Here is a 12231-nt window from a genome sequence, read left to right on the forward strand (position 1 = left end):
GTGCTCTGTTCTAATCGGAGTGTATGAGACTCCATATACAGCTGATAGAAGGCGCAAACCGAACTGGCCAAGCATACAACGATGGAACAACACGTGGTAAGCTCGCGCTCTCAATCATCGCAAAATCAATAGTTTGGGCTTTGGTGTGATTTCAGTTTGTCGGGGCTTAGCCTTTTAGATACAGGTAGAAGAAGAAGAAGAAATAAAAGAAGAAGACGAAGAAGAAGAAGAAGAAGAAGATAGATTATTATGTTGCTTTGGCCTGTGATCTGTATAAATGTCCTGTAACAACTAAAGGTGCGTCCAGACATGCCGAACCGAACCTCGAACCGCGCAGCAAACCGTGCATTCCTCCGAACATCTTGCCTTTCAACGAACATGAGCATATGTTTTCATAATGTTAAAAATCAGCTGTTAATCCGTAAACCGTACTCCGAACCATTCGCCGTGCCGCTTGCCTCTGTTCTAACTGCTCGCCTCACCTCACTCTGAACGCTGAACTTTTCAGCCAATCAGAGCCCTCGATTACAATATTCGCCGTGCAGCTCGCTCAACATATTTTGGCTATCCATCATAAGTGGAAAACATCGCGAACATGAATACAGAAGTATGGGCAATTTTTTTATTTGATAAATCATGGTTTGAAGAATTCATTGTTACGATTGATAAATTGATAGAAAAAAATAATGATTGGATAAATACCAATATTGAATTATTGTTGACCAAGAGCTCTGTACATCGACAATTCATTCAACTAATTCTGTATTGATAAAATTATAATCATTTCTCTATTGATAATCAATTTCATCAACTAACTGGAAAAATCACTTCATTTCCATGAATTTATTAATAGAATTATATAAATCTAAAGTGTAGGTCATATCTAAATTCACAAAGAGTTCGATTCTTGTTGGCAAGAAAGATGTTATTCAATGCAGACATCATTGTTATTTTACTAAAAGATAGGATAAAATGAATAGTTCTCTTTCAGGGGGAGTTTTGACAACCACAAAACTCATTTTCCATTTGAAGAAAAATATCAAAAAGTGCATAGGAATCTTACATTTTTGTTCAGCTTGCCAAAATACCCTCATTTCAATATTAAAATTTTCGACTGACTGTACAGTGATCAATCATTCTATCAGGCTTTGAATAATTTTGAAATTTAATTAATGAAAATGGTAGAGAATAAAATTATCATGTAAATATCAACACCTTTATTTAAAGACATATTAACTGCATGCGTTTTCATATTGCCGATACAGCATTGATAACGTAGACGTTTATTTAGCAGTCTCAAAAAATTGTTCTAGCTGAAAAATTAATAATACATGCCACGTGTAGGCTATACATTGCATCAGGAAAACGAAGTTCAAAACTATGGTTTTCCTAAACATAGTGTTTGAGATAATTTCTTTGATGCAGCTGTTTTCACACATTCACCATTATCTTCTTCTTCTCTATACTTATAAAAGGCTAAGCCCCGACAGACTGAAATCACACCACAGCCCAAACTACTGAGCCTAAAAACTTGAAATTTCGCACGATTGTTTATGGTAGCCTGAAAACATCCACTAAGAAAGGATTTTCAGAAATTTGCCTCCCTGAGGGAGCTGGGGGCCCCCCCAAATTTTGTACTTTTTAACCGCTCATTGCACAGCAAAGTCATGAGGAACTTTTTTGTTCAGCTACGAAAAAAATTAGATCTATGCAGAAAAATTCGATCAGGAGCAGAAGGGGGTCCAGGAGAGGGCATTTTTCGAAAATTTTGATGGAAAATCACACTACAGCTCAAACTAATTGTCTACAGACTTGAAACTTTGCACAAATATTCTTCAAACATGCTAGACGCGCACTAAGAACGATTTTGAGATATTTTGCCTCTAAGGGTTTCAAAGGATGAAAAAGGATCCTATTAAGCAGGTTATGACATGGTAAGGTGAGTGCCATATGGAAATGAGATAATTTATTTATTGACATGTGATATTCTAACATATGTTGTAATCATTGGAAATAACAAAATAATATGATAGAAATTCAAAAAAGAACATCTGTTCTATTATTGCTTTCTACCTGATTCCACTCAACCTCAATAATATTGTTCTGATAATTGATAAATATGTTTAATAATATTATTATTGATAATAGATGTAATTGGTTTTAATAATTAATTATTATCATTAAATAATAATAGTATTGTTTTGGTAATCAATAAATATTTTTATTTTCACAAACTCTGTATAATTTATAAATGTTGAATGTGAAACAGCTGCATCGAAGAAATTATCTCAAAAACATATGTTTAGGAAAACGATAGTTTTGAACTTCGTTTTCCTGATGCAATGTATAAAGCCTACACGTGGCATGTATTATAATTTTTTCAGCTAGAACAGTTTTTTGAGACTGCTAAATAACGTCTACAGTTTATCAATGCTGTATTGGCAATATAAGAACGCATAATTTCATTACGTCAAGTTTTCATTTTGTCAGTTTTAAAATACATCCTTGCGAAGACGGGCTCTTGCTAGTACTAGTATAGAGTTCAGTGGGTATAGAGTTCACTGTATAGACCTTGAGGCCACTGCTATATACTGCTGCGATCTGTGGTAGAGTTATAACAACTGTATGGCTTCTAATCTGGCTAAGAGCTTCCAGCTCCCCACTACAGATCGCAGCAGCAGTCTATTGAAGATCATTTTTGTTCCAACTCTCGTTTGAGTTTTGTGTGAAAGCTGGTATAAGTAGTCGACGCAAGGCTGTATACTTTGTCATCAGAGGGTCTTAACAGACCAAACTGAAATATTTGATGAACAAGCCTTGTAGATTTTCTTGATTCTTGGCTCTTGATTGGTGTCGAACCAACACCTTTCAAGTATCTGATTATTCAGTTTCATTCTGATGACCGAAAATCATAAGAGTACCTCATTATGATTACTCATCATAACACTACTTAAATAACATCAGCTCAACATGCCCAATTTAAATCAGCCAACCCTATTTCACTTTCAAAAGATGCTTCATGCTCTCATCGCAGAATAGATAGATACTGTCTGTGATTATCTATTTATCATCTTTGCTTTTTCATCACGCTACAACTATAGTGCGGTCCACGTTATAATGACAATGGATAAAGATAGAAGAATAGTGATGCCGATTCTCTGCATTAATTATATTTCTACACTGTCAAAAACATAATTGACATCGTTGTGGATATATAAAAGGATAGTATCACCGGCTTTGACGGATAATATAGACAAGGATAGCGAAACCTAAGTTGATCAAATACTGGCATTATAACGTGGACCCAACTATAATAATTAAGTGAGGTTCCACGTTATAATGGCAGTAACTAAAGATAGAAGAACACGTTGCCTATTCTCTGCCTTATTTAATTATATTTCTACATTGCCAAAAACAGAGATGGATCGTTGCGGAGCTAGAAAATGATAGTACTACCTGATTTGTCGAATGATAGACAAGGATCGCAACATCAAAGTTGATCAAATTCAAATTCAAATTCAAATTCAATTGAGTTTATTCACAGAAATCATTACAAATACATTACACATGTAAAATAATATAAATACTTGTGAATTTTCCCCACATAGACAAGTCTGTGTGTGGGAAAGTTAATGAAAAAAAAATTGATACTAAAAAGAAAATTATAAATATTTACAATACAGTACAATTTGAAAATAAAAGTTGTTAAATGTAGGGAGAAAGTATATGTTTTGAATTGAAGTAGTACATATATATATATTATGGTATATACTTGAACATGGCACACAAAAATAAAATTTAGAACTTGAACAATGATAAATTATGAGCAATATATTGATGATATATATACTTTCATATATATGATGATGATAGATAAGATTTATCTAATTCACATATATGATGATGAATACAAGAAAAATATATACATAGTATCAAAAAACGGTAAGAGGAGTAGATGAGCTGATCAGCGACATCCCTGCCGGCTTCAAATAACCAATATTTAAAAATCGTTTGTATATGTTAAGGCTAAGGGGTTCTATTTGCTTTATGTAGGCGGGTATATTTCTATAAAGAATGTGGCATATGTAATGACTATTAAATCTATTGCAATTGCTAACTAATCTGGGTTGTAGAATTCCAAATATATTCATATTTCGTGTTTGATAGGATGGATAAGAGGATTAAATATTGCATTTTTATTACTTCGGATGAAAATTAAAAGTGATTTTATGTATAGCTGTCGCACATCAAGGACCTGAAATTCTTGATAGGCCAGTTCAGTCGGATAGCGACTATCCTGGTTCAAGCAAGTCTTTATGATTGCTCGCTGTGCAATTCCGACAGCTCTCAAAGTGAACGAGGATGCTCCACCCCAGGCCAGGATTCCATAATTTATAATTGATTGACATAGGCGAAGTATGTCCTTCTCAATGATTGACTGAGAACCTCCCTCAACTGTCGAAAGGCATATATTAGTCACGAATGCGACATTTGAGGTATTCCATATGAGGAGTCCAACAAGCCTGCAATCTATGAAGACCCAGATATTTGTATTTTCCACCTGTTCAAGCGTCTCACAATACAGGTAAGGACCGGTGGTCATCATGAGTGAAGCTTGAGACATTCTTGAACTGGCATACTATTTTCATAAAATATATTGGCAAATATTTGGTTTTAACAACATTGAGTGTGAGTTTATTTTGATCGAGCCACTTCTTCAACATGTAAAAGGTCTTTTGAGGCCTCACTGAACCTTGACTTGATCAAATACTGTCATTATAACGTGGACCTCACTATAGTGATTGGCGATACAGAGCACAGGCCGGTGTATCAATACGGCGTATCGATACGTATCGGAAGTCAATTATGTATCGATATGCGTATCGTATCGTATAGGTTGTATCGATATGCACTAGTATTGTATCAAATTGATCTGAACGCCTACACGGTTGTTGCTTATGCATATGCATGTTGTGAAACTATATCAAGATCAATATTAAACATATTGTTATCTAAGTCAACCATCAAAGTCATAATATTAATAAAATAATTAATCATTATAATAATAGTTAAAGTTACTATGACTTGATATATGTCTTGACCTTTATAATTCAAATGGATATAGGTAAATGATTCATAATACCCGAGGTAGTACCACAGTATACATACAGTACGGAAACTTGGCTATACCTGACGCCAAATCCGCCATCTTGTTAGGAAGCGCCGCATTGTAATAGTATTGATGGTAGGTTCGGATCACTTTGATGATCCGGATCAATTGATCTCATTCACTGCCACGAGCCAATCAGAAGACCAGGATGGGAACTTCCCAAGGTCACGTGACGTGTTTTAGTATTGGGGTCATGGAAAAAGCATTGGTTAATAGGCGTTTGATTACAAGTTCCATTCTGTATCTATTCTGTGGTAGTACCAATGACGTCTTTGATAAAAATAATTCCAGTAAACTGAATTAGAGATGGGAAGTTCGGATCACATCACTGATTCGGGTCAGTCGTTCACGTTCACTGCCGCGACCCGTTCAAAAAGACCCGTTCAATTGAACGGTTAATTTGCTATAGCTTCCCTATAAAAAAAAAGCTCCACAACAGTTTATGGTAAAGACAGTAAAAACAGGGGTTTACCCCAGTTGAGGACGGTCAATGAACGGGTTTTTGAATAAATGTGATCCGGATCACTCTTGTCAATTCGAACGGGTCATGACCGAACGACACATCTCTAAACTGAATATAGGCAGCAGAGACAAGAAATCCAGACATATAAAAGGTCTTTACTTTATGGTATTGCTATGAGTGTTCCTACTTACAAAATTAGATTCTTGTAACCATATGACGGCATGGCCCAGTCAATGAATCAGTCAATAGATAGATGACATGAGATATATAAATATCATCTACAGCATTGTTTTACTTTGAGGATTGGGTTATAGAGCTATAGAATGTCCATGTTATAATGGCGGTGTTTGATTAGCATGTATTGCGATCCTTGTCTATCATTCAACAAAGCGGATAGCGGATATCATTCTTTCACGCTTTTGCTCTGTTGCCAGATCGTCTTTCAACAATGCAAAATTGATTAACAAAATATTCCATTATGAAATTCATTACCGTATGAAATTATTGAAAAATATAATTTCTTGATTATAAATTATAATTGATTATTTAATGAGAATGACCAGTTAATATTACATCAATAACCTGTATCAGCTATCGTCTATAGAAGGCATTGACAAGACGAGGATCGGCAACGTTGATCTCCTATCTTTCTCCACTGCCATTATAACGTGGACCTCATTGTAGTAACTCAGTTACGAGGAAACCATACTGTACTGAGTCCTTTATATTACACATAACGAGTGGCATCTGTTCTTATTGCGCTCATTATCATTTTTGGTATCAACTGTCAGGTGATGAATATAAGTTAGGGGGGAGGGAAAGGAAGACTTCACCCAATTATTGGTGTGGGTAGGGGGTTGGGGTGAGCGAGAACCGCTTTCTAAAAAACGGCCAGCAGGTGTGTAGGGTGGATCATTGTCCTCGTTTGGGGGGGGGGGGTTGTTTCACCCTCAAGTATAGTATGTAATTATTTTAGCGTGAGTACATTTACATTCCAGATGAACATAACAATATAGGTACTCTTGGAATAGAATAAACAATCCATCAATATAGTTTTGGTTTGGTTTTACTGAAGTGATAATAATTATGATTGACATAGGTTTAAGACTGAGTGAAATGCTTCAACAGCCTTATGACCTCTACCGGCCCGGTCTCGTCGATCAGTATTTGATTGGCATGGTCGACCAGTGGCTCAAGCAATGGATGATTCAATCACTGAGGAGGTCTGTCATATTTAAAAGTATTTTATCATTCATGATTGATTATATTGGATGGGCCAGTAGAGATAGAGACATGGTGGACGATCGTGGACACGATATTTGATTTCATTGAGTACCGTAGGCTACATAAGTATATTTCATTAATTCATATCATTTAATGTTTGTATACACAATGAAAACCTATAAATGCAATCTGTTTGTTGAGAGGGTCAGGGATGTTTTAGAATTATTGAATAATGAAATAATAAAGAGTATTATTATTGTTGATAGACACCGAAGTACCTCATTAATCTATCTCAAAATTCAGTGCTTTCATTAATTTTTTTTTATGATTCTACTTTCAAAATCATATTCTTATTTAAATATGAAGTATTTCTTGTACCTAATTTTTTTGATCAAAGTATAATAATATTATTACTCTACTTTTTGAGATTTTAAATTCTCAATCACATATGATGCAACATTTCAGTTTCAGCTTAATATTTATACTATTAATGATGATTATGAGCGTCAAAAATTGATTTCAATAGATAATACTAAAATTATTATATGCACAGGAAACCGTGAACATAATTCTTCATCAAACTTTTCAGAGTTTATGGTTTAATTATTCGGTTAAATCAATTTGTGTATGATCAATATGCTTACCTTACCATTCTATTCTATCTATATGTAGTATTTCTGTATTGAGGGAATAAAATATTTATTTTTTCTGCAATTTGCAGAAAAAATAATAAAAATATGATGTATGAATATTTTTCATGCAGAAAAAAAATTTTTTCTGCAAGTGTACAGAGTAGACATGTTACCCACTACATAATTATTATCATACTCTGTGATTACAGGTCACCAATCATCTATTTCAAGAGCCTGAAAAGCATTTTGGGAAAGATTTGGCACTATAACATATTACGCGCACGTGAACATGGAGTTCCAGGATTTATAAAATATAAAAGGCTTGTGGCTCGAAGACATTGACGATTGGCCAAAAATGGTTATCATTTCCGGAATTCCACTATCGACCATTACTTGGATTTGTACAGGTGGGCCCACATTCATGTAGCCTACCGCCTATCTATTGTTTATAGTACCTATCGATACAGAGTTATTTGTTATTTTTTTATTTATTCATCAATGATATAAATTAACAGAAAGTTACAGATTGGATCAACATTATAATCAATATATATATCAACACATAAAATTATTTCTTCAATAAATAGGATATTCGGTAACCTATCTACACCATTATTATATTTTTTTCGCATTTTAACATAATTTCCAAAGTATTTCATGAACATAAACAAATGTACAATATAAAATGAAAAAAGAAGTTAAAAGAATTTAATATCCTACGGAGATTAGTAGGTAGCCTACCTATACTAGAGATTATATTCTTAGTCTATTTTGCTTAGGTAAAGCAGTTAACCTACCTATTATGCTACTGTCATAGGCTAAACCTTAATTTCATTCCTTCAATAGCATCTAGCCAATTATTATGACGAAGCAGTGAACATTCATAATTATTGAATTATCCAGATCAAGTTGAATAGTTAATACTCTAAAGTTAAATACTTAACTCAGAAAGAGTTTATTTATTGGCCGACGAATTATAAATATTAGTTCTCCAATTTTGGATTCCATTGTTATTAACAGCATCAGATAAATTTTATTTGATTTTATCTTCTAAATTGACTTTGAACCTTAAAGATTACTCACAATGCCATAGTGAGCCAAGAGAGGGCCGGCTGAGTCTTAATTTTGCCCTCCTAGGATTGAAATTGAGGCAGCAATTCAATTCAAATCTGTACCACCATATAATATATTATAAACTATATTATAGTTTTATTCCTTATTATTTTTGGAGAGTTCATGCTAGCTTAATTAAATCATGAATGAAGTAGCCCAAGGGCCAGACCATGTTAAGCGTTTTTTCTGGCGTTTAGAATCTGCAGGGCAGGAAGCTCTCCGACTGGCTGATTGAGTTGACGCCTGAAAAAACGCTTGATATGGTCTGGCCCTAATAAGTGTTTGTAATTTGCAGCGACATCGAGGACATAGACTTGTGGTCAGCGGGGGTGGCGGAGGTGCCGCGAAGGGGTAGCCTGGTGGGGCCGACCTTCAACTGCATCATCGCCGGTACATTCAGGGATGTCAGGCGTGGCGACCGATTCTGGTACGAAAACGATGGCTGGCCAAGCTCTTTCACACCAGGTACCATCTCCATTATTCAAACATCAAAACAATTCTAATATCTTCTATAAATTGTATATCCCATCCCCATTTCCAAAACCTGTAGACAAATGCTGTATGAATTTTGAACAAGCTTCATGAACTGTAATGAGTTAATGTAAGCTGAATACAAAGACTATAAGGCCCGGTTGCAGAAAAACCGGTTGAATTTTAATCGTGATCAATTTTTCGAGAGTCAATCAGAGAAGGTTTTTTTGGAAAGAAGACTTCTCTGATTGGTTCTCGTGGAATTAATCACGATTAAAATTTAACCGGTTTTTGTATAATCGGCACTAAATATTGTCTACCAAATTTTATTAAAAATCAAGACTCGATTTTTAATAAATCTTGGACTATACCTCCAGTCTTTTTTTATTCAGTATGGATAACTACCACTGGTAATGTGAAGTCTGCGTACTAATCATATTCTGAGTTACTGAAATATGTGTGATTTACAATAATTGGAAAAATTCACTTGCAAGCCAAGCGGCGAGAGTGTCTCCTCAGGTGTGTCAACAATAAAATTAATACTTGAAAATATTTCCCATAGGATACATCCTGAGAAATCCTGATAATAGAATTGACAGTATTTCTTTATTTTTTCAGAACAGCTTTCAGAGATCCGAAAAATTTAAATTATCCAGGCTTTTATGTGATGCTGGTGACAATATTCCCACCTTACAGCTGAGAGCCATGGAAATAAGTGACTACAATGTGTAAGTTAATGTTGTTCATTCATCTCAGTTCTGTGATATTTGATTATCTACAGCAGAATTGAGTCAGTTTATTATGTATTTATAATTTAGGAAACTAGTTAGCGGAATGGTTGGCTCTGGTATCGTATTGGTCTGGTGACCACTCAACTTTACTTCGGTAAATATCTGTTATGAGTATTCAATCTGTTCTCCTGTAGTTCGGGATCTGCCTGAAAACTTAGGTACTCTGATTTTTCATCGTCATCGTCATCATCTCCATTACCCAAGCACAGTTTGATTTTACGAAAAAATATAGATGAACATCAAAGTAATTGTATAAATAACGGTGGATTAAGTGAAATACTTGACTGATATTGGCATTTTATGCTACTTGATTGAGCCATATCCTGGCCAATATTCTCTTATGAACAGGAATCGATCTATCACTTATCACGATCCGAAATTGATAATAATTATTCATCAATCAATTCAATCAATACGGATTTTTTTCCTTTCAGGAACCCTAGAGTATCTTGCTCAAGTGGATCTCTGCCTACATTGGACCTGACATATTGGAAAGATTATACGTCAAATAAGGTGAGATATGCTATTCTCATTAGTATTTTTGAACTGTTCGTTGAAATTGATATACAAGTAGTCTATTACGGATTCTAGATGAGCAGAACATTCAAGGATCTAACAAAAAAAAATTACAATTTCAAGGAATTGGCCAAGTACTTAAAGATATGAGACACGCATCAAGTAAATTAATTTGAGGATTCAAATTATTGAACACAATTGATTTGAAATATTATAGATTAAACTATAGTATTGGAACAAATTAAGAGATAGATAGTTCAGTGTTTAATCTTAGTTCCTTTTTGATTAATTTTATTCTTAGTACTTCAAACAGCTAGATTCACCCTGAATGAAGAATGAAATAGCATTATTTTTCGTAATTCTTCACTTTTCAAATCTAATTTCGTGTATCGAGTTTTTTTTAAGTACGGTAATAGTCTTCATTATATGGTTATTTATATCACACTTGAACATAAATCAGAGATAATTTTCAGTTCTACTGTACAAAACAAAACTATTGGATTTTGAGAGTTCTTGAACAGAACTTATAATAAACTTATAAACAATAATGTAGTGTTGTTAAATTACCATATTACTTTATTAGGCCCATTTGACACCAAAGCTGGGCCGGGCCGGGCCGAGCGAAATCAGCCGGAGGCGGATCGGCCGAGCGGAATCTGCCTGCGTTCGAACTGAAGCCGATTCACTCAGAAGGTTTTCTAGCCTTGTAGTGAGAGCTCACTACGTGGGAAGATCGAACTAAACTGAAAGAAGGCAGAATCCGATTGGCCGAAAACGCTCGAGTTGGGCGTCAAGCCAACTGCACAAATCCGCTCGGCTCGGCCCGGCGTTGATTTGAATGCTCCCGACTAAATCCTTCATAGTTACCGCGCACGCGGATTCCGCTCGGCTCGGCTCGGCTCGGCCCAGCTTTGGTGTGAAACCCCACTAATAGTTTATGTTTACTAAGGTTTGATAAATCCAATAATTCTCTTCGAACCATTTTCAGGGACCTGACGAGTATTTTGCAGAGAACTCAGTTGGCTTGAAGCCTGTGGAGACATTTTTTGAAGACAGTAACTATTTTCCAAGCTCTAGTCTATCGAACAGTGGAAATCGCTATGAAACTCTAGATTCTGATTTACTCATACAAGATGGAACAACCTGGAATGAAAGTACTTCATATTCAACTTTTACAGGCTCATCCTTTCCTTACAGGTAAACCTACATAATATACCAATAGTATTAATTGTGTATTGTAAACGTATAGGGAACCAACTACTTGAATCTAAACTTTAAAGCATTGCATAATTTGTTACTCATTGAGTTAAGCAATGGAAGGTGGTATTATTCAATGAAAAAACATGGATACAATCGTAATCTAATAAATAATTATTAGTTTGATTATCAACAAGTTGAATATAAAACTGGACCTATCACAAAATTCTAAATTAAATTAAAAGTAAAAATGGAAATAATAATACAAGAAGGTTGAAGGTGGTGATTGGTTGAGCAGAGAAGAATCCATAACGTGCAAGTTTCTTTTCTGCGCATTTGTATACATCGGTGCCAATTTCATACTTCTCATACGAGTATTCTCGCACAAGAAATTATTTGTTTGATACATATTTTTAAACAGCAAAGAATTATGATGTTGTGCACTGTACAAAGCACATCTTCCATTGGGTCTATATTTATGTATCTTACATGCATCATAACACCACGAAGTGGTGAAAAAGATGAAATCGGGCTTGACAAAGTCCTCCGGTATGCATTGTACGTTAGAATGCAATCTTCTTAAAACTTTGCCTTCTCAGTTCCTTTTGTAAAAATCTTTCATAACCTGCGAGGTAATCATGAATCATTGTCTCA

The 12231-nt window shown here is 34.8% G+C and overlaps 1 protein-coding gene across 1 annotated transcript; it reads left to right on the top strand.

Moving 5' to 3' along the window:
• Nucleotides 1–7707: 7707 nt before the first annotated feature.
• Nucleotides 7708–11577, top strand: LOC120356536 (the record flags this gene model as incomplete). The annotated part of the gene is given in 5 exon segments (XM_039445475.1): nt 7708–7896; nt 8898–9067; nt 9692–9801; nt 10299–10377; nt 11369–11577. Coding segments are annotated over 4 exon segments (461 nt in total), but the record flags the coding sequence as incomplete, so codon positions are not given.
• Between the last annotated feature and the right edge of the window lie 654 nt (nt 11578–12231).

Source organism: Nilaparvata lugens, unplaced genomic scaffold (assembly GCF_014356525.2).
Source record: "Nilaparvata lugens isolate BPH unplaced genomic scaffold, ASM1435652v1 scaffold7024, whole genome shotgun sequence".
Lineage (NCBI taxonomy): Eukaryota > Metazoa > Arthropoda > Insecta > Hemiptera > Delphacidae > Nilaparvata > Nilaparvata lugens.